The sequence below is a fragment of the Phyllobates terribilis genome, unplaced genomic scaffold, assembly GCF_046119375.1.
Source record: "Phyllobates terribilis strain yellow unplaced genomic scaffold, ASM4611937v1 Scaffold_13__5_contigs__length_258822181, whole genome shotgun sequence".
NCBI lineage: Eukaryota > Metazoa > Chordata > Amphibia > Anura > Dendrobatidae > Phyllobates > Phyllobates terribilis.
The window spans coordinates 31,403,647-31,425,638 of NW_027362773.1; the positions used below are offsets into that span (position 1 = coordinate 31,403,647).

General features: G+C 44.4%; 1 protein-coding gene across 2 annotated transcripts in view; it reads left to right on the plus strand.

Moving 5' to 3' along the window:
* PTDSS2 (phosphatidylserine synthase 2) overlaps nucleotides 1–21,992 on the plus strand; it is a 60,286-nt gene that overhangs the window by 29,985 nt on the left and 8,309 nt on the right. For both annotated transcript variants that reach the window (XM_073658049.1, XM_073658050.1), the window contains exons 2-8: nucleotides 5,709–5,810; nucleotides 12,016–12,098; nucleotides 12,951–13,018; nucleotides 13,912–14,046; nucleotides 18,598–18,648; nucleotides 18,880–18,993; nucleotides 20,756–20,874. In XM_073658049.1, coding sequence (XP_073514150.1) covers nucleotides 5,709–5,810; nucleotides 12,016–12,098; nucleotides 12,951–13,018; nucleotides 13,912–14,046; nucleotides 18,598–18,648; nucleotides 18,880–18,993; nucleotides 20,756–20,874 — 672 coding nt within the window. The remainder of the gene's footprint in view (nucleotides 1–5,708; nucleotides 5,811–12,015; nucleotides 12,099–12,950; nucleotides 13,019–13,911; nucleotides 14,047–18,597; nucleotides 18,649–18,879; nucleotides 18,994–20,755; nucleotides 20,875–21,992) is intronic.

Consider the following 21,992-nt stretch of genomic DNA (forward strand, 5'->3'; position numbering starts at 1 on the left):
GGCGCCGCTCACAGGCAGAAACAGCGACAGAAGATATTTACAAAAAGTCTTAGGGGCCCTGGGGGGATACATTGCGGGGGGGTAGGCTACAGTAGTGCACAACTTCTTTAAGAGTGAGTGTGGGGGCTTCCTCTTTAACCTCATTGGCACCCTGAGATCTTGATTGTGTGGTCCTGATGTTTGTCATGGCAGTTCATGGCCAAATAACGGCCTTAGTCTGCCGGCTATAGCGGCCTGTTCAGAAGTTATCAAAATTTTAGGTGGTAAAAATAAACTTTTTCATTCTTGTCATTCCACTTTCCATTACTTCCTGAAAATAACCAGAAGGGTTAATGAACTACCTGAAAGTAATTTTAAATACGTTGAGGGGTGCAGTTTTTAAAATTATATCACTTGTGTGGTTTCCAACATATAGGACCCCCAAAGTCACTTCAGAACTGAACAGGTCCCTATAAAAATAAGTTTTGTAAATTTCCTTGAAAAAAATGAAAAATTGCTACTATATTTTTAAATCTTCTAAAATGCGAACAAAATCAAACACTTTACAAATGGTGCTGATGTAAAGCAGACATGAGGGAAATGTTAATGTTTTTGTGTGGTAGGACTATTGGGATTAAAGGGATCGTCATTCAAAGTTTGAAAAGTTCAATTTTTAAAACATTTTTGTCAAATTTCTGATATTTTTATAAATAAGCGCAAAACAGATCAACCTAAATTTACCATTATTATAAAGTATCATGTCACAAAAAACCAGTCTCAAAATCAGTGGGATATGTTGAAGCGTTTCAGAGTTATTACTACATAAAGTAACTGGTCAGTTTTTTTAAAAAATGGTCCGCCACTAAGGGGTTAAAACTTCTAAATGATGTTTTGCCTCTTCAGTTTTTCAATTTTGTGTTCCTTTTTTTCCTTCAAAATTCTATACCTGCGAATACCCAGCAGTTTCTGCTTTCTGCTCACTCTCTACACCCACCAATCACTTGCTGGGATTGTGACCAGGAAGGCAGAGACGGTAATAACCCATCTCTTCCTTATATATAGGGAGTTACGCTACCTCTGAGTAGCTCCTGACAAATGCAAGGATGTTCTAAATATTCAAAGCTTAACAGCAAAAAATACCATGCCTGCAAAAAAAAAATGACCAAAATTTTTTGTTCCAATGACCTAAAAGGGTGGTGTGTAGTGTGGACAGAATAAAAAGGTCCTTGGCAAAAAGGTGGGCACTGCTTAATGAAATAGTAAGTGTTATGGGGTGCTACAGTTACCTGATATAGTTATATAATGTAATAAAGAAGAAAGAAAGGCTCAGGATATACAACCGTGCACACCCAATATTAGAAAAATGAAAAAATGTTTATTGCATGATTATACACTGACAACACAAGAAAAAATAAAAACAATTAAAAACAGACAAGGCATAGCAATATTCAAAGGGGAGGAATAATAATGGTGTTCCAAAGCAATAAATCCCCCTTAAACCACAGGTATCATTATTATTTTTATTATCTCATAATACAATAATACTTGTTGACCAAGCTATATCGCCCTAGTAAGGGGTAGCACAGCACCACTAGACCAAATATGGATAATGAACCAGATATTCCCAAGTAATCAAACCATGTATCATAATAAATGGGAGTAGTAATCTACTGGAATCTACCAGGTTCTACCAAAACTGGGGGCCCGTATAATATCAACATATTTCAAAACATGTCACCCCCCCCCTGATGTACAATATAGGATCATGAATAAAGGCCATGTGTGGCAGTACGGGTACTCCTAAGTGGTCAAGGGAGAGGTCAAAAAATAATGTCAAAAATAATAAAATGACATAGTTACCTGTTGGCACCAGAGACCCTACGCGTTACGCTGCTAGACCGCAGCTTCGTCAGGGGTATATTATTGCTTTGGAACACCATTATTATTCCTCCCCTTTGAATATTGCTATGCCTTGTCTGTTTTTAATTGTTTTTATTTTTTCTTGTGTTGTCAGTGTATAATCATGCAATAAAGATTTTTTCATTTTTCTAATATTGGGTGTGCACGGTTGTATATCCTGAGCCTTTCTTTCTTCTTTATTACAGAATAAAAAGGTCACGCGGTGCAAGAGGAGCATCATGGCCAACAGCAGAGGACAAGACCCAAAGTGTAATGTATAGCCCAGAGGACACACTAATGCCCAATAGATAACCAGGGTGCAATGAACATTTTTTTTTAATCTGTATGTTACCACAAATCAAAATAATAGCCACTGTATATAAAGGCCTTTAAACAACATTTAAAATTTACAACACCCGTAATAACAATAGATGCATACTCAACCAAGCTTGTTCTCTCCCGCTGGGACGATGCCTACCCCAATGTGTGTTTCGTCGTGCCAAAACTCAATGGTGCTGCAGGTGGGATCCCAGCCAGAGAGGGCAATCATGGACCCATCTATTTTTACTTTGGGTGTTGTAAGTCACGTTATTTTTTAAGGCTGGTCTTGCTTGTTCTATGTATGAACCAGGTGGCACCATTTTGGTTCATGGTGACATACATACAATATACAGACAAAAAATATTTTAGCGCACCAAGTACTTTACTGGGCCTTCGTGTGTCCTCTGCTTCACATCAAGGTCATTATGCATTATGCTTTTGGCAATTTAGTTATGATGGGCATTTAGGAGTGGGGGGGCACAATTATGACAGATTTCTTTTAATTGTGCGATTTGCCTGGAATATTTCATAACCTTGTGATTGGAGAAGGTCTGACAGCTCACTTAGCTTTTCAAGCTTCTATTATGAGCCTATATTCAATCCGACCACACAGACCTCCACTGGTAAAACAGCATTAGTGACAGGGCCGCTCTACTCCAAAGTACTGTCACCCTACAGACTATATTTGACCTTTAATGGGACCCCTCAACTCACTGTTATACTACTGACTTGGTCTTTAGAGAAGAGAGGTCCAGTGATGTGTTTTTGTTTTTATTTTATACTACAGACTACATTAGTCCTTGGAGTAGAGGGGTCCCGTCACTGCACCCTACAGACTACGTTAGTCCTTGGCGTAGAGGGGTCCCGTCACTGCACCCTACAGACTACATTAGTCCTTGCAGTAGAGGGGTCCCCGTCACTGTACACTACAAACTACATTAGTCCTTGGAGTAGAGGGGTCCCGTCACTGTACACTACAGACTACATTAGTCCTTGCAGTAGAGGGGTCCCGTCACTGTACACTACAGACTACATTAGTAGTCCTTGGAGTAGAGGGGTCCCGTCACTGTACACTACAGACTACGTTAGTCCTTGGCGTAGAGGGGTCCCGTCACTGCACCCTACAGACTACATTAGTCCTTGCAGTAGAGGGGTCCCGTCACTGTACACTACAGACTACATTAGTCCTTGCAGTAGAGGGGTCCCGTCACTGTACACTACAGACTACATTAGTCCTTGCAGTAGAGGGGTCCCGTCACTGTACACTACAGACTACATTAGTCCTTGCAGTAGAGGGGTCCCGTCACTGTGCACTACAGACTACATTAGTCCTTGCAGTAGAGGGGTCCCGTCACTGTACACTACAGAATACATTAGTCCTTGCAGTAGAGGGGTCCCGTCACTGTACACTACAGACTACATTAGTCCTTGCAGTAGAGGGGTCCCGTCACTGTACACTACAGAATACATTAGTAGTCCTTGCAGTAGAGGGGTCCCGTCACTGTACACTACAGAATACATTAGTAGTCCTTGGAGTAGAGGGGTCCCGTCACTGTACACTACAGAATACATTAGTCCTTGCAATAGAGGGGTCCCGTCACTGTACACTACAAAATACCTTAGTCCTTGCAGTAGAGGGGTCCCATTACAATAAAGACACCTGTGCCTTCTAATGTTAATTTATGCAGTTGATCTTTTTGGGGCTTTAAGCCCTTGAAATCAGACTATGAACGGTCATCTCGCAGGACGCATGGAGTTATGTAGAAATAGTTATTTAGAAATACGGATTGAAAGAAAACCATTGTCCTAAATTGTTGGACAACACAACCTCTGACAACATTTGTTTTTCTTTTGTTCTGTGTTTCTAAGTTACTAGTTCTTTTCTTTCTTTTGGGATTATTGTGTTATCAGCTTGTATTTTGTTCCCCTAATCTCCCTGATAATTTGTATATTATAATTTTAATTTGCAATGACCATAGAAACAAAGCGCAGAAAAAGGCTGAGCAAACCTGGATTCTCTGTTCCGGAAATATAGCTTTGTCTGGACTTGTTTTCTGTGAGCAGGCTTCATTCGCACCCCGGATGACCATTGTGTAGACTTTCATTCTTCCTTTAGGCTTTCTCATTCTCACCTCCTCCAGTATTAGTGGTCTTCATAGCAGAAGAGTAACTTTAGAAGAAGGTTTGGGGGTTGTTGCAATAGGTGGTTTTTGTCCTCTGTTGGTCACTGTAATGAGGGCTTTCTATGTTTTTTTCTATGTCTTTTCTGTGTTTGCGTGGGTTTCCTCCCAAAGACCTATTGATAGGGAATATAGACACTGAGCCGCAATGGGGACAGTGCCCATAATGTCTGTAATGTGCTGCCGAATTAATGGCGCTATATAAGTGAGTAAAAGAAATTAAAAAAAAAAAATGAAAAGTATCTGACCTGCAGCACAATGCAGTGGCTGCTACATGCACTGTACAATCTGGTGCTGATTGGTGGTGGGGAGGATCGGTGGGTGTCATACCCTTACGCATACAATATAGATGACCAATCCTAAAGCTTGTCATACACACTCTAGCTATTTGATGGACATACATCTATCTCTTGAGCATTCAACCAAGTGTTTATATGTTTTCAATGGGCTGAGAGGAGAAAGTTGATTGGTCGTCAATATAAAAATGGCAGGCAATCCCTTTAAGTTTTTTCTTGGGATAAATCCTTTTCTTGGTATCTAGCATTTTTTAGGTGCTGTTAACTTGCCCCTTTATCATCTATCCATTGGATATGTAGTAACTGTTAGATCGTTGTTGGTCCGCTGGCACCTCCCTAATTGTCAGAGCAGGGACTTGTGTACCCCATTCTGTCCTAGCCATGGGCTGCAGCCCGGAGGAGTTATATGGCACATAAGTTCTGACACTGCAATCGAAGATACGATGATGACTGAGCAATGGGCTGCCCGTGACTTGATTGGAGACCGTTTAGTCTTGTGACCAGGGGAGAAAGAGGGACTTGTCACACACTCTTTGGGGGTCCACACAGATGTAAAGCTGGCTGTACACATAAGATAGCTGGTGGCTCATTTACCACTCCGATATCTCTCCTGATTCCCCCAACACACATCTTGTCTGAATGTTCATGTGCTTTCGTAGAGGTAGAGGAGAAAGCCACTGCCGAATGGCTCTGGCGGCGGCTTATCTGCTCAAAAGGATCTGATGTTAAAATTTATACTACTCGACATTGATCTCCTCTGACCTCATCTGTTGGGGTATTGAGGGGCTATCTTTACTGTATCAGCGGGTTTGGCTGACTTTAGGGGGTCCGAAGTATTATCACTTATCCAGTAAACAGGTGAAAACTAACTCTCACCAGAATACTTCTTTGAGGACTTCGCAGCCATAGATTCTCCCCAAGGTTATTGAATTCACTCTTGACCTGTGTGTAATTAGTATGAAGACCGATCATTTCCACATTGTAATAATGACCTTTTTTTTCTTTTTTCTCCCTCTTCATGAAATGTTTATAGGAGAGCTCACACATTAACAGTCTTATTTATCCTGACTTGTTCCTTGGTATATGTCACGTTACTTGAAGAGACGCCACAAGACACCGCCTTTAATACAAAAAGGTAAAGGCTGTTATGTATCATGTTTACTAACTGACTATATTACCGGTCTGCTAAGCCCTGTTCACACTGGTGAAGAAGCCCTATGTTATGATTAAAAAAAAAAAACATTTCCAGCATCCAACTGAACCGGTCATACAGTGGTGGCCAAAAGTATTGCCACCCCTGCAATTCTGTCAGATAATACTCAGTTTCTTCCTGAGAATGATTGCAATTACAAATTCTTTGGTATTATTCTCTTCATTTAATTTGTCTTCAATGGCAAAAAACACAAAAAGAATTGTCCTAAAGCCAAATTGGATATAATTCCACACCAAACCTAAAAAAGGGGGTGGACAAAAGTATTGGCACCCTTTGAAAAATCATGTGATGCTTCTCTAATTCGTGTAATTAACAGCACCTGTAACTTACCTGTGGCACCTAACAGGTGTTGGCAGTAACTAAATCACACTTGCAGCCAGTTAACATGGATTAAAGTTGACTCAACCTCTGTCCTGTGTCCTTGTGTGTACCACATTGAGCATGGAGAAAAGAAAGAAGACCAAAGAACTGTCTGAGGACTTGAGAAACCAAATTGTGAGGAAGCAGGAGCAATCTCAAGGCTACAAGTCCATCTCCAAAGACCTGAATGTTCCTGTGTCTTCCGTGCGCAGTGTCATCAAGAAGTTTAATGCTCATGGCACTGTGGCTAACCTCCCTAGATGTGGACGGAAAAGAAAAATTTACGAGAGATTTCAACACAAGATTGTGCGGATGGTGGATAAAGAACCTCGACTAACATCCAAACAAGTTCAAGCTGCCCTGCAGTCCGAGGGTACAACAGTGTCAACCCGTACTATCCGTCGGCGTCTGAATGAAAAGGGACTGTATGGTAGGATACCCAGGAAGACCCCACTTCTTACCCCGAGACATAAAAAAGGCAGGCTGGAGTTTGCCAAAACTTACCTGAGAAAGCCTAAAACGTTTTGGAAGAATGTTCTCTGGTCAGATGAGACAAAAGTAGAGCTTTTTGGGAAAAAGCATCATCATAGAGTGTACAGGGAAAAAAAAGAGGCATTCAAAGAAAAGAACACGGTCCCTACAGTCAAACATGGCGGTGGTTCCCTGATGTTTTGGGGTTGCTTTGTTGCCTCTGGCACTGGACTGCTTGACCGTGTGCATGGCATTATGAAGTCTGAAGACTACCAACAAATTTTGCAGCATAATGTAGGGCCCAGTGTGAGAAAACTGGGTCTCCCTCAGAGGTCATGGGTCTTCCAGCAGGACAATGACCCAAAACATACTTACAAAAGCACTATAAAATGGTTTGAGAGAAAGCACTGGAGACTTCTAAGGTGGCCAGCAATGAGTCCAGACCTGAATCCCATAGAACACCTGTGGAGAGATCTCAAAATGGCAGTTTGGAGAAGGCACCCTTCAAATATCAGGGACCTGGAGCAGTTTGCCAAAGAAGAATGGTCTACAATTCCAGCAGAGCATTGTAAGAAACTCATTGATGGTTACCGGAAGTGGTTGTTCGCAGTTATTTTGGCTAAAGGTTGTGCAACCAAGTATTAGGCTGAGGGTGCCAATACTTTTGTCCGGACCATTTTTGGAGTTTTGTGTGAAATGATCAATGATTTGATTTTTGCTTCATTCTCTTTTGTGTTTTTTCCTTGCAAGCAAATTAAATGAAGAGAATAATACCAAAGAATTTGTGATTGCAATCATTTTCAGGAAGAAACTGAGTATTATCTGACAGAATTGCCGGGGTGCCAATACTTTTGGCCAGCACTGTAAGTCTGTGTCCGTCAGTAACCATTCATACTGCAGGCTACTGCGGGAGCAGACTACTACTCCCAACATTGTCCCTTGCTTGTGCTAGTCACAGCACGAGCAAGGGACAAAGATGTGGGTAGCGTTCAGCACCTGGCGTTTGGGAACAGCGCTAAATGTACTGCTGATTTCCAAGCACCAGTGTGTGACACACGTATGTCATCCGTGTGTGTTCAGTGTGAGACCTTTTGCAGACCGTGAAGCGTGTAAAAAAAAAAAAAAAAAAAAAAAAAAAAAAAAAACCTGACAGCATGTTTTGCTCAGTGTGGAAACACACTGACATGTACGCAGGCCCATAGTTGAATGGGTCTACTTGTCAGTTTCTCCAGTACGTGTGGAAACTGTCACAACACGTACAGACACACCTCCACCCCCTTCATACACAGGTCACAGAGCATGCCCACTACACTTTACTATGGAGGTCCTCCAACATCTGTAGTCTGCAGAGTCCTAAAAATCAGAAAATAAAACATTTGATAGAAAAACATAAAATGTTTATTTTTCTAGTTTTAATCAATAAAGTATATGTAACACATTCTGCAATGAAATTTTGCATCAGAAAGATTCGGTGGGACATTACCCAGATCTTCAGGATATCCATGCATGCTGTTGATTTTCGGCACAGATGTAACCCTTTGCACTGCAAATAGTTAAATTTGTTGCAAATCCTGAGTTTCCACAATGATTTGGTGCAGATTTTGACGTGAACGATCTGAGTGGATGTACCCTAATGATAAAGATGCAAAGAGAGAAAAAAAAAAAAGCTATGGAAAAACGCAAGTAACTTAATTTAGCTAATGGGTGCCGAAAATCTGTAACATAAGCACCTTATGAAATACTCATGTGGGAAGGTAGCCTTAGGGATTGTCTGAGCAGATAACAGCTGAGTATTACACCACCAGAACTGGGGATTAGATTTTAGGAAACCTCACCTACACGCTGCATAGAACGTCTACATTAAATAATTGGCCAATGCTGCAGATTTGACCTCTGCAGACTTCACCCTTTGCATTGCACAGTGGAAAACTTTGCGCTGGTGCGGACATGCTGCAGACAGATATATCTGACCCATCTGCACATACGCTGAAAGGAGTGGTCTGAAACCAAAATTGAATTTAATCCTAAATGTTTTTTTGTTTTTTGTTTTTTTTTCTTTAACGTTCTGATGACGTTTCGTTAGAACCCCCAGTGCATGCATCAGTGACATCGGTTTCAGGGGTGGGAATGGTCTCTGATCTCCCTAATCTGTGTTCTTTCCTTTTCAATGTCCACTGATGGTGCACTCTTACCCGCTCGTCACTTCTTCTTTTTAGAGCCAGCAATGTCAGTGCGCATACAGAGCAGAGAGCACATACTGAGCAGGCGTCCACAACAGACATGTGCTCAGTAGAGCAGGGACTAGCCCAGCCCCTGACACGTACGGCACTGATAGCATGGAGAAAGCAGCTGTAACTGTGACCTACCCCCTGATGATGTCCCTTTTGAGAATCCCAGCATGCATTGGGGATTCTGAGCAGGACGGAAGTTAAAGTGGTTGTCCACTGGATGGACACCCCTTCTGAATCCCTTATGTTTTCCCTCCAGTAAAATAATAACACTTCCCTCTAGTGTAGGTGCCATTCCAGCTGTTGGCACTGCCTATCCCGGGGATCACATGACATAATGTCACGCAATCCCTTCAGCCAATCAGCTCTGGCTTCGCTCTCCTTTCCTTCAGACAAATAAAGACTTCTGGAGGAAGTGAGAGCAGTCACAGCTCTCACAAAGCCTCAGCTGTCCGTTACATCTGTGAGGCTAGCACTGATTGACCGCAATGATTGCGTGGCCTAATGTCACGTGATCCCCAGGAAGAGGCAGTGCTGACACCGTTGCAAAGGCGCGAGCACTGGAAGTGAGTAGAAGTGGTGTTATTTTACGGGGGGTAGAACATAGGGATTCAGAAGGGGATGTCCAAGTGGTGGACAACACCTTTTTAAGAAATAAAAATAGGAAAATAAAGAGGGAACAGTAAGGAATTTTTTTTATTTGAAGTATATTAGAAAAGTAATTAGATTATTAAATAGACCTTTAGGATTAAATTCAACTTTGGTTTCGGGGAAGCCTTGCAAGGCTATAGACATGGCCTGGTGGCAAAGGCCACATGTTACATACTCCTCTATAGTAGAGGAGGAATGGATGACCTAGAAGGTGGAGTGCAGATACTGATCAGGTGACCGGAGGGGGCGACACAAGGACTTACTATGTGCCATAACGTAACACGTGCTACATACAGGTCACCTTACTCATTCTGCCTCTCCTGACGGGAGGAGGCTGGGGGTGGTTGTCTTGTAACTAGGAGGTTGCTATCTCAAGGGCATAATCTGTTGTAGGATATTCTGATTTAGCCTGGAGCTCAGGGATTACCTCTGTGTAACCTGTCAGGTAATTACACTGCCACTGTATGAGGAATGTTACTAAGCCGGGCGGGCGCTGAGGGGGCCAAGCTGCAGCAGAGCCGCCATTAATCTCTCTACCTGAGGAGGTTACACCTTTGTCTAGAGCTGCACCCAGACCCATCACACTACAACTCACTGGGAAATACCGGCTTTTATGAAGCCTTACTAAGGAAATTCAAGGGCCCCATTCATTATTTATTTTTTCCTGTTTTTCATTTACTCCCTATGATCAATTTAATTTGCAATAAATGAAGAAATGGTCCAGCTTCTTGTTTATTTAGATGAAATCCATACACAGGCTATAAGTCACAATGGCAGCTGATGTAGCGTTAATGTAACGCTCATGTCTACGCGTTTCCACCCTTAATCATTCATTGAAAAGGCAGCCCATACTATTTATATGGGATCTTGTTCCTGTGCTGCCAACAAGTGCTAAGCATCTCTGGGAACTCCTTCAAGATTGTTGGAAGACCATTTCCGGTGACTGCCTCTTGAAGCTCATCAAGAGAATGCCAAGAGTGTGCAAAGCAGTCATCAAAGCAAAAGGTGGCTACTTTGAAGAACCTAGAATATAAGACATATTTTCAGCTGTTTCACACTTTTTTGTTAAGTATATAATTCCATATGTGTTAATTCATAGTTTTGATGCCTTCAGTGTGAATGTACAATTTTCATAGTCCTGAAAATACAGAAAAATCTTTAAATGAGAAAGTGTGTCCAAACTTTTGGTCTGTACTGTATATATGTATATATATTTATATTTTTATATATTAAATAGCCAAAAATAGGAGTCCAGGAAAACGTAAGAAAGTTTGTTATTAAAGTGTTGTACAAGTATTTAAACTGGGTTCTCAATCTCCTAGATTAAATAGTATCACATATGTAGCGACCACTGGCTGCAGGGCTCACGTGGCATAACCGTGTCCCTGGAGACTGCCAAAATCACTGGGACAGCGCCGGTACATGAGATTAGTATCTGGTATTTTTATTTTACAAGGGAAATCTAGTATTTAAAAAGGCGTTGTCCCCCTTTTAACCTGGCTGTACACATACACAGCTGACGGTGATCTCTCCAGACTCCCCCCCCCCGTTCACAGTAACCCTCGGCTTGGACTAGCGCTCCTTTGTTGTGAGAGCTGTTGGCGGCTTATCTCCCCAACCTATTCTGTCCAGACACTCAGGAGAATCTCCCTGCCCCCCCCCATACTCATTAGGTGGTCAGCTGATCCCTCTGAAGTTGGCAGGATCAGATGACTTGTCTAATGTTTATGGGGGGCTTTTGGACCCCGTTATCACAGGACTTATTTGCCCTGGCATTTCTGAAGCAGCAAATTAGTAAAAATAAATGTGGTTTTGGGAAATCAGTCATCTTTTTCCCTCTCCTCTGCTTTACTTATTGGTGCACTGTATCGTGTGGATGGTGAGTGCGGCACCCCCTCAGGCGATCATTTCCTCTGCTTCTGTCCAATTTTGTTGATCCTATACCACAAATCGGTGTAAAATCCTGTAAGACTCGGTCGGTATAAATAACTTTGCTTTTGGATCTGGAGATTTCCTGTTTATTCCTTGTGCGCAGGGAACAGGAGGAAGTTTGTGCTGTTGTCCCTTCCCAGCCCTTCCTGACCTCGACGCGCTCTTTTCCTCCTATTAGATAAATCCACAATCTGTTACATGTAGCAAATAGCGTGTGACATTGTCCTCAACATTGCATGGGGCGACCACATAACCTGTGCGTGGCCGCTGATCTGTCACGGGACGGGGGCTGCAGAAATCTGCTGCAATCAGCCCTTTTATTAGAAATGTAATATTTGTCAATGTTATGTTATATTAGTTTAGTCATTTTACTATCAAAGATTTTTTTATTAAAGTTCTTGTTTGTATATTTTCTGATCTAATAAGTGATGATATTACGGCCATTGCCCTAAGGTGCTCATGTTTTTTCCATTGTGTATTTCCAGAGGAATTGTTGCGAGTATACTGGTTTTCTTATGTTTTGGAGTGACACAAGCTAAAGATGGCCCATTTTCCAGACCTCATCCAGGTATTTTGGGGGGTCCCGGGTATTTTGCAGCCTTGGCTGAATGACGGGGTGACCAGTTATGATTATTTCACACCATGTATAGCAATAATCACAAAGCATAAAGCCTCATCCACACGGCTTTGGTTACCCTCTCTGCCTCTGAATTCATCAGTTGTTTCAATGCCAGATTCTGTATGCTTGTAGCGTTGCTTTTAGGGGGACAATATACCACATACCGCAGCATACATCAACAGAGTCCCGGAGACTTAAATGCCTTGTCCAGGACTTTTATATTGACGGCCAATCCTTAGAGTAAGTCTTCGGTACCAGATTGGGACCTCACTCCATTGATCAGCTGTTCTCAGTGATGTCTGATCAGATGTCAGAAGTGCACAGCTCCATACTCTGCATAGTGGCCATTCTTGGGTACTGCAGGTCATCTCCCACTGCAGTACTCAACAACGACTTCTACACACTTACAGATCTTGGGCCTTCTGACATCTGATCAGTGGGGGTCCTGGGTGTCGAACTCTAGTAACCCCGCCGATCTGATACTGATGATCTTCGTGTGCTGACGTAATGTCTCCACTTGCATGGCTTCCCTATGAATTCAGCAAGTCGTCTTTTATTTGGGAACCGGGAGGTACAGTTAGGGCCCATAAATGATTCAGCATGGACCCGCAGTGCTTACGTGTGCATGGCCTTAGAGATAAATCACTTGCTTTAGGCAAATCCCTGCCTGTGTACAATCCTGAGCAGATGAGGAGCCATATAATGTGGGGTTACCTACTGCAGTTTGGTCAGTACTCGTAGAACTTTCTTGGTCCAGTAGCGTAGCCGCACAGTAACAGTGTCCGCTCTGCTGTCTTGCAGCTTATTGGAGGTTCTGGCTGTGTGTCAGTGTGGTGTACGAGCTCTTCCTCATCTTCATCCTCTTTCAGGTAAGGGATTAAAGTGCATACATCTTAAGTGTCACTACTGTGTTTTTTGTTTGTACTTGTGGATTTCGCACTGTGACCGCCTCCTTTTTCTTCCATTAATTACAATGTTTCTTCAACGCTTGTCATTTATTGTCGCAGGTGCCATTGATAGCCATGTGTCAATCAGCTCCAAAGGGCTTTTGCATCATACTTATTTTCCAGTGTTGAGCGCAACATATATACGCATTGTACTCTAGTTCTAGTTAGTAGGTAGAAGTTGGTGCCTATAAGATTCTATGTAGACGGGGGGAGAAAGGAGATGCTCTGCCTCTAGCTCCTCTCCTCCATAGAACTTTATAAGCACCAACTCTCATCTCCAATCTTCAGAGTACAGATTTTACCTGTGAACTTTGAATTTTGAGCATGATTAATCAGTCCAGAAGGCTAAAGAAGCAGATTTCTCTAAGATCTATTACAGAGCTTCTTATTTTTATGTGTAATATTGACTTATGAAATGAAAATTTAAAACTATGTTTACGCTTGAATGATTTGAGTTAATTTTTTTTGCCCATCAGTATATAGTGTCCATAAAGACAGTTCTAAAATGTAATTGGTCATAAATTTGAGACTGAACCCATTTGGAAAGACTGGACGCAGCCTAGTTGGGGGAAATGAGTGCACCCTTACATTTATAAAGGGCTATCATTCAACCCTTAACCAAAGCTGGTTACCATTGCCGCCCTGTGAATAAATGACCACATGAAAATATTCTCCATCACTGACACATTTCATTGGTCCCTGCATGAAATTGAGATTTGGGGTTAGTTCCTATTTAGGATGTAATGCTGATTCTGATCTGTTACTGATCTGTCTCTGTGATTTACTTGTTACTGATGTGTCTCTGGTTTCTGCAGACTGTACATGACGGAAGACATTTCATGAAGTTTATTGACCCCAAATTGGGAGTTCCTTTACCAGAAAGAGATTATGGCGGAAACTGCCTTATATACGATCCGAATAATAAAACTGATCCTTATCACAACCTCTGGGTAAGACTATTGTCAGCGGAGCTATAGGAAACTCTTGCCAGCATTTGCACAAATGGAAAGTTTATATAGGTTAAGGACTGTATTAAAAGGGCCGCTGTGACATCACTTGCAGCCTCCTTATTATGGGGGCCGCTGTGACATCACTTGTAGCCTCCTTATTATGGGGGCCGCTGTGACATCACTTGTATCCTACTTATTATGGGGGCCGCTGTGACATCACTTGTAGCCTCCTTATTATGGGGGCCGCTGTGACATCACTTGTAGCCTACTTATTAAGGGGGTCGCTGTGACATCACTTGTAGCCTCCTTATTATGGGGGCTGCTGTGTCATCACTTGCAGCCTCCTTATTATGGGGGCAGCTGTGACATCACTTGTAGCCTCCTTATTATGGGGGCCGCTATGACATCACTTGTATCCTACTTATTATGGGGGCCGCTGTGACATCACTTTTAGCCTCCTTATTATGGGGGCCGCTGTGACATCACTTGTAGCCTACTTATTAAGGGGGTCGCTGTGACATCACTTGTAGCCTCCTTATTATGGGGGCTGCTGTGTCATCACTTGTAGCCTCCTTATTATGGGGGCCGCTATGACATCACTTGTATCCTACTTATTATGGGGGCCGCTGTGACATCACTTTTAGCCTCCTTATTATGGGGGCCGCTGTGACATCACTTGTAGCCTACTTATTATGGGGGCCGCTGTGACATCACTTGTAGCCTCCTTATTATGGGGGCCGCTGTGTCATCACTTGCAGCCTCCTTATTATGGGGGCCGCTGTGTCATCACTTGCAGCCTCCTTATTATGGGGGCCGCTGTGACATCACTTGCAGCCTCCTTATTATGGGGGCCGCTGTGACATCACTTGCAGCCTCCTTATTATGGGGGCCGCTGTGACATCAATTGTAGCCTCCTTATTATGGGGGCCGCTGTGACAATCCGTTAACCGTTCGGAGTCTGGCATAGGATACGTCAAGCTCATCTGTTGGCCGATCACTACCACTCTAGTGACCCCTACAGGGGAGATGCAGCATTACATCCAGCATTCATCATGAAGACCCATCTGTCTGATATATGGATTTTCCAAGTCTATTCATGTGCGGTTCAGTGGCTCTTTCTGTACGGCCACACACTAAGTATAATTGCTAAGGTAATGGGGTTTTCTCTGCCCAACTGTCTATCCAGAATCCTCATACTTTGATTACCAATGATAAAATGTAGGTGTTACTCACCCTCCACAGGTCCAAATCTGCATCTCCACTTCTGCTCTGATGATTGTTTACAAGCTGCAGTGATGACATTTCAACAACGCTGCAGCCAATCACTGGGCTCAGTGGCTGGTGCCAAGTACATTGCAACCTATAAACAATCAGAGGACCATCAGTGGAGATGCAGCTCTGGATTTGGGTGAAGGTAAGTGTCTTTTTTTTTTTTTTCTTTAATATGGGGATGAAGATTTTGGACAAAAAGTTGAAAGGGGAAAGCCTCTATATAATGTATGGAGATTCATGATACAATAAAGGGGTTCCCAAAATTACAGATTAGCACCTATACAAGGGATGTGTGAGAAGTGTATTATCTCTGGTGGTCTCCCTCAGTGACAAAATCTGCAGCCACATGACTCCTGATTAGAGAGTCAGTTTTGATAGCGAGCAGTCTCTCCATTTAATATCTGTGGGACTCTAAGAGTGCAGAGTACAACGGCCATATCCTTCAGACAAAAAGTCTTGAGACTTACACAAGTTTTTTGGTTTTCACACAGTTAGCTGCTTCATTGTTTTTAGATCTTTTAGACAGATGTTTTGATGGTTACTGAAGTACAGTTATCAGCATTTCATAAGTTTTTACCCTTTTATAGACAAATCCATCAAGTTTATGTGAAGATTCAATATTTACGTTGATAACCCTTATTTTTCAAGACTTCTGCCATTCGTTCTTCTGGTTGTCCCAAACACCCTGAAGGAGGCTTCATCCAATAAAAATAACTTTGCGGGAAGTAAAGGGACTGCACTGTCAAGGACTGGGGTAAAGTTGCTGTCTTTGAAGCCCCCGTCAGACTGTTTGGGACATCTGGAGGAATAATTGTCCTGAGGAGATGCGGTGAGCGCTACCATGAGTCCTGTCATGCCAACAATAAAGCCTCCCGAGAACACTCGTGTGTGGGGACTTTTCGTCAATTGAGTGGGCTCACTCATAATTATGCCTAAGAATACTGCCAAGAATAAAGAATGGGATCTAAACCTCTCCAAGGGCCACTTCTCCCAACCATCCAAGAGCAAAGTGGTGGTGAACAATACTTTTTCCAGCTGGTTGGAGACCATATCAGAAGGCAAACATAATAACTAGTGTTGAGCGAGTATGTTCTATTAACCCTTTAGCCGAGTATGCTCGGGCCGAGCTCCGACTGCTCGGTGATATGTTTGAATCGCTCCCGTGTGCATAATTTGCGACTGTTTGACAGCTTTATTACATGTGAGGAATGTCTATTTCTTACACATTCCTGCCATGTAATAAAGCTGTCAAACAGTTGAAAATCATGCACAGGGAGCGATTCAACCTTATCACCGAGCAGCTGTAAATACTCGGAGCTTGGCCCGAGCATACTCGGACAGAACATACTCGCTCAACACTAGTAATAACCAAGTGTCTTGGTGAGTAAAGCATTCATGGCCAAGAAACTCTCCAGATCTCAATCCCATTGAGAGCCTCTTGTTAATATTCACATGAAAATGGGTGAACAACCAAAAGCCAGACCTTATGATAAACTCCAAGAACTGATTGGACAAGAATGAGCTGTCATCAATCAGGATTTGGCCCAGATGCTGATATCCAGCTGCCAAAGCCAAGGGCAGAAATCTTGAAAAATAAGGGTCAACACTGGAGTCTTTTGCACATAACTTGATATATTACATTGATAAGCATTTTATATGTTTTTAAACTTGCATTTAACTGTACTGCAGTAACTATAGAAACCTCTCTTTATAGGATCTGAAGCCGTAATCTTTATGAAAACCAAAGATTGTCGGTCTCAAAACTTTTGACCACGACTGTACAAGTCCTGCCCCTAGTCAATGATATGCCATCATTCTTGCCATCTTGTACCTTTCTTGTAAGCAAATCCAGGCTGCTGTAAGTGGCATCTATTTTCTGTACGTGGCACCTATTTGCTGTTCTGCCAGGGCATGATACTCTGCAGATCTTTCAGCCACAATGCAGACTTCTCTGGCCATACTTTCTCTGCAAAGCATTAACCAAAGGAAGAAGATGGTCTTCTCCTTACCAAACAGCTACATGACCCTTCCCCTTGTTATCTTGCGTGCGGCCATTTAAGGAGCAGATAAGTGACAGTGCCAGTAGTTCACGTGTGACAATCCACATCTGGAAGCCATAGCTGACAGCCCAAGCCTGGATTAGGAAGGGATTGGAAAGGATTTGTCATCTCTAAACTCCAGCAACAAAATGACAAGCAAACGGGAGGGAGGGGGTAATGACTGTAAGCTAGTCCACAGCGTGGGGTCGGAGCCCTGTAATGACGCTGCAGTGTTGTCACCCGCACGTCTCCGCTGCAGTATCACATGTAACAGAGACAGGACGGATTCCGGCTGCAGCTGATCGCCTCTGCTACGTCTGCCGGGTTGTTGCCATTTGTATAGATTACCTGGCTTGTGGACACCATGTACCAGACTGGAGTCAGTCTTTCTCAATGTGTTTAGGAAACAGATTATCTGCTTAACGCTCCTAAATGACACAGTAACCGCTAAGCCAAGAAGCCAGCAGGCGAATAGTGAGGAAGGCAAATGCATGGCTGCGATAACATGTCCTAGGATATCACTATCTGATGGGTGGGGGTCCAACGCACAGCGGCGCCCCGGCTCTACAGGGGTAGCAGCACCACTCCCTTATAGTGAATGGGCCCAGCTCTATACTCAGCAGCTCGGTACAGTAAGGAGATGTGGAAGTGAATTGGTCTGTTCATTCTCAGGATCAATGGCTGTTCCCGGAGGTGAAATCTCTTCTGATCTATAGTGATTTATTCTAGTGATATGCCATAACATTTCTTTTTAGACCCCCGTCAGAGGTTTCTCATTCAGCCAAATAAAATCTCCTCCTGTGCACTGAGGAGGGGCAAACACAGCGAAACACGTTTCTGCCAATAGTGTCTGCTTTGGCTGAAAAGCCAGTCGTGTGTCAAGGCTCGTAACCGGGTCGGTAATGACTTGTAGGATTTCTACTTTCAATAGGTGGCACTATAGTTCCTCTTCTTCCTCACTGGGGAGGCTATTCACATATGCCTTAACTTTGCAATGGGAATACCCCTATGAAGTATCACACATTACTTAACATCAGGACACAAAGACTTAAAGACCAGTAGTTAGGAAACCAATTGCTACACCTATTATGGAGGGCCAGTTGTGGGTTGAAACCATTTCTGCAGCTGCCTAATAAAAAAAAATAAATCAAAAAAGGTCTCCTTGCTGCGGACCCTCTCCCGTCGGCCACAGCGGACTTGGATTCAGTTAACTAATTTATTTTCTTCTAATATTTTTTAGGATAAGATGGATGGCTTTGTACCTGCACACTTTCTAGGCTGGTATATAAAAGTAAGTCCTAGCTAATATTACTTTCTTTTGGGAGGAGGGAGAGGTGGATGGTGGGGGGGGGGCTGTATTCATAGATGCACAGTGTGGGATGACTGGCTTTGCCTTTTAAGCATAAATTGGCTGTTTTGCATTGGTTCAGAGCACAGAAGCGCAGCCTCCAACATGGTGTACCAGTGGCGTCCGTCTTCTGTATCTCCTAGATGTCCTCATTCTTGTCCTCTTGCTTCTCAGACACTAGTGATCAGGGACTGGTGGATGTGTATGATGATCAGCGTCATGTTCGAGTTCCTGGAATACAGCCTGGAGCATCAGCTGCCCAATTTCAGTGAATGCTGGTGGGATCATGTAAGTTGTATTCATAAGGGGTATAGACTGTGCACGGGTCAGTGGTTGGAGGCTGGTATCTACACGTTTCACAATTCACATCTGGTCATGCTGGAGCACTGCCAACCTATACCTCCTCCGACGTATGCTATGGTACCACCCCACAGTGGCACACGTCGCCCACCCATAGCCTCCCGTGTTAATAAAAAGCACACTGTGGTGTCTTTTATTCATTTTCTATGGATTAGCGCAGCAGTCTGTGGCTCTGCACAGCAGAAAAAAGCTATACTAATGTATATCAGACCGATATAGGCTAGAAGACTGCCGGCTGCTCACATGGGGGCCTCTCACTGACCACAGCGTGGTGCCGGCTGCTCACATGGGGGTGTCTCGCTGACCACAGCGTGGTGCCGGCTGCTCACATGGGGGCCTCTCACTGACCACAGCGTGGTGCCGGCTGCTCACATGGGGGCCTCTCACTGACCACAGCGTGGTGCCGGCTGCTCACATGGGGGGGTCTCACTGACCGCAGCGTGGTGACGGCTGCTCACATAGGGGTGTCTCGCTGACCGCAGCGTGGTGACGGCTGCTCACATAGGGGTGTCTCGCTGACCGCAGTGTGATGACGGCTGCTCACATAGGGGTGTCTCGCTGACCGCAGCGTGGTGACGGCTGCTCACATAGGGGTGTCTCGCTGACCGCAGCATGATGACGGCTGCTCACATAGGGGTGTCTCGCTGACCGCCGCGTGATGACGGCTGCTCACATAGGGGTGTCTCGCTGACCGCAGCGTGGTGCAGGCTGCTCACATGGGGGTGTCTTTCTGACCGCTGCGTGATGACGGCTGCTCACATAGGGGTGTCTCGCTGACCGCAGCGTGGTGCCGGCTGCTCACATGGGGGTGTGTCGCTGACCGCAGCGTGGTGCCGGCTGCTCACATGGGGGTGTCTCACTGACCGCAGCGTGGTGACGGCTGCTCACATGGGGGTGTCTCGCTGACCGCAGTGTGATGACGGCTGCTCACATAGGGGTGTCTCGCTGACCGCAGCGTGGTGACGGCTGCTCACATAGGGGTGTCTCGCTGACCGCAGCATGATGACGGCTGCTCACATGGGGGTGTCTCGCTGACCGCAGCGTGGTGCCGGCTGCTCACATGGGGGTGTCTCACTGACCGCAGCGTGGTGACGGCTGCTCACATGGGGGTGTCTCGCTGACCGCAGTGTGATGACGGCTGCTCACATAGGGGTGTCTCGCTGACCGCAGCGTGGTGACGGCTGCTCACATAGGGGTGTCTCGCTGACCGCAGCATGATGACGGCTGCTCACATGGGGGTGTCTCGCTGACCGTAGCGTGGTGCCGGCTGCTCACATGGGGGTGTCTCACTGACCGCAGCGTGGTGACGGCTGCTCACATGGGGGTGTCTCGCTGACCGCAGTGTGATGACGGCTGCTCACATAGGGGTGTCTCGCTGACCGCAGCGTGGTGACGGCTGCTCACATAGGGGTGTCTCGCTGACCGCAGCATGATGACGGCTGCTCACATGGGGGTGTCTCACTGACCTTTGCGTGGTGCCGGCTGCTCACATGGGGGTGTCTCGCTGACCGCAGCGTGGTGACGGCTGCTCACATAGGGGTGTCTCGTTGACCACAGCGTGGTGACTGCTTACATAGGGTGGTCTCGCTGACCACAGTGTGGTGACTGATGGCCTGGACAGTTTATTTGATCATTATATTTGCAGTCACTGATACTTTCAATATTGTAATATTTTTTTATCTTTTTATAGTGGATTATGGATGTACTAGTGTGTAATGGATTAGGAATATATTGTGGCATGAAGACCTTAAAGTGGCTGTCCATGAAGCCGTACAAATGGCAGGGTCTATGGAACATTCCTACATACAGGTGGGTCCAGAGACGGGCGCAGCGGTCTTGCTTTGCCAGTAATATACGGAAACCTGTCCATCTCCTGGGGCGCGGGCTCTACATAGCACCTGGCTCGTTGTGCCCTTTCAGCTGTATACACAGTGTTCAGAATTATTAGGCAAATGCGTATTTTGATCACTTTGATACTTTTTATACATGTTGTCCTACTCCAAACTGCATAGGCTTGAGAGCCAACTACCAATTAAGTAAATCTGGTGATGTGCATCTCTGTAATGAGGAGGGGTGTTGACTACTGACAACAACACCCTATATAAGGTGTGCTTAATTATTAGGCAACTTCCTTTCCTTTGGCAAAATGGGTCAAAAGAGAGATTTGATGGGCTCTGAAAAGTCCAAAATTGTGAGATGTCTTGCAGAGGGATGCAGCGGTTTTGAAGCGTGATCACCGAACAATCAAGCGTTTCATGGCAAATAGCCAACAGGGTCGCAAGAAGCTTGTTGGCCAAAAAAGGCGCAAAATAACTGCCCATGAATTGAGGAAAATCAAGCGTGAAGCTGCCAAGATGCCATTCGCCACCAGTTTTGCCATATTTCAGAGCCGCAACGTTACTGGAGTATCAAAAAGCACAAGGTGTGCGATACTCAGAGACATGGCCAAGGTAAGGAAGGCTGAAAAACGACCACCTTTGAACAAGAAACATAAGATAAAATGTCAAGAATGGGCCAAGAAATATCTTAAGACTGATTTTTCAAAGGTTTTATGGACTGATGAAATGAGCGTGACTCTTGATGGGCCAGATGGATGGGCGAGAGGCTGGATCAGTAAAGGGCAGAGAGCTCCACTCCGACTCAGACGCCAGCAAGGTGGAGGTGGCGTACTGGTATGGGCTGGTATCATCAAAGATGAACTTGTGGGACCTTTTTGGGTTGAGAATGGAGTGAAGCTCAATTCCCAGACCTACTGCCAGTTTCTGGAAGACAACTTCTTCAAGCAGTGGTACAGGAAGAAGTCGGTATCGTTCAAGAAAAACATGATTTTCATGCAGCACAATGCTCCATCACATGCATCCAACTACTCCACAGCGTGGCTGGCCAGTAAAGGTCTAAAAGAAGAAAAAATAATGTCATGGCCCTCT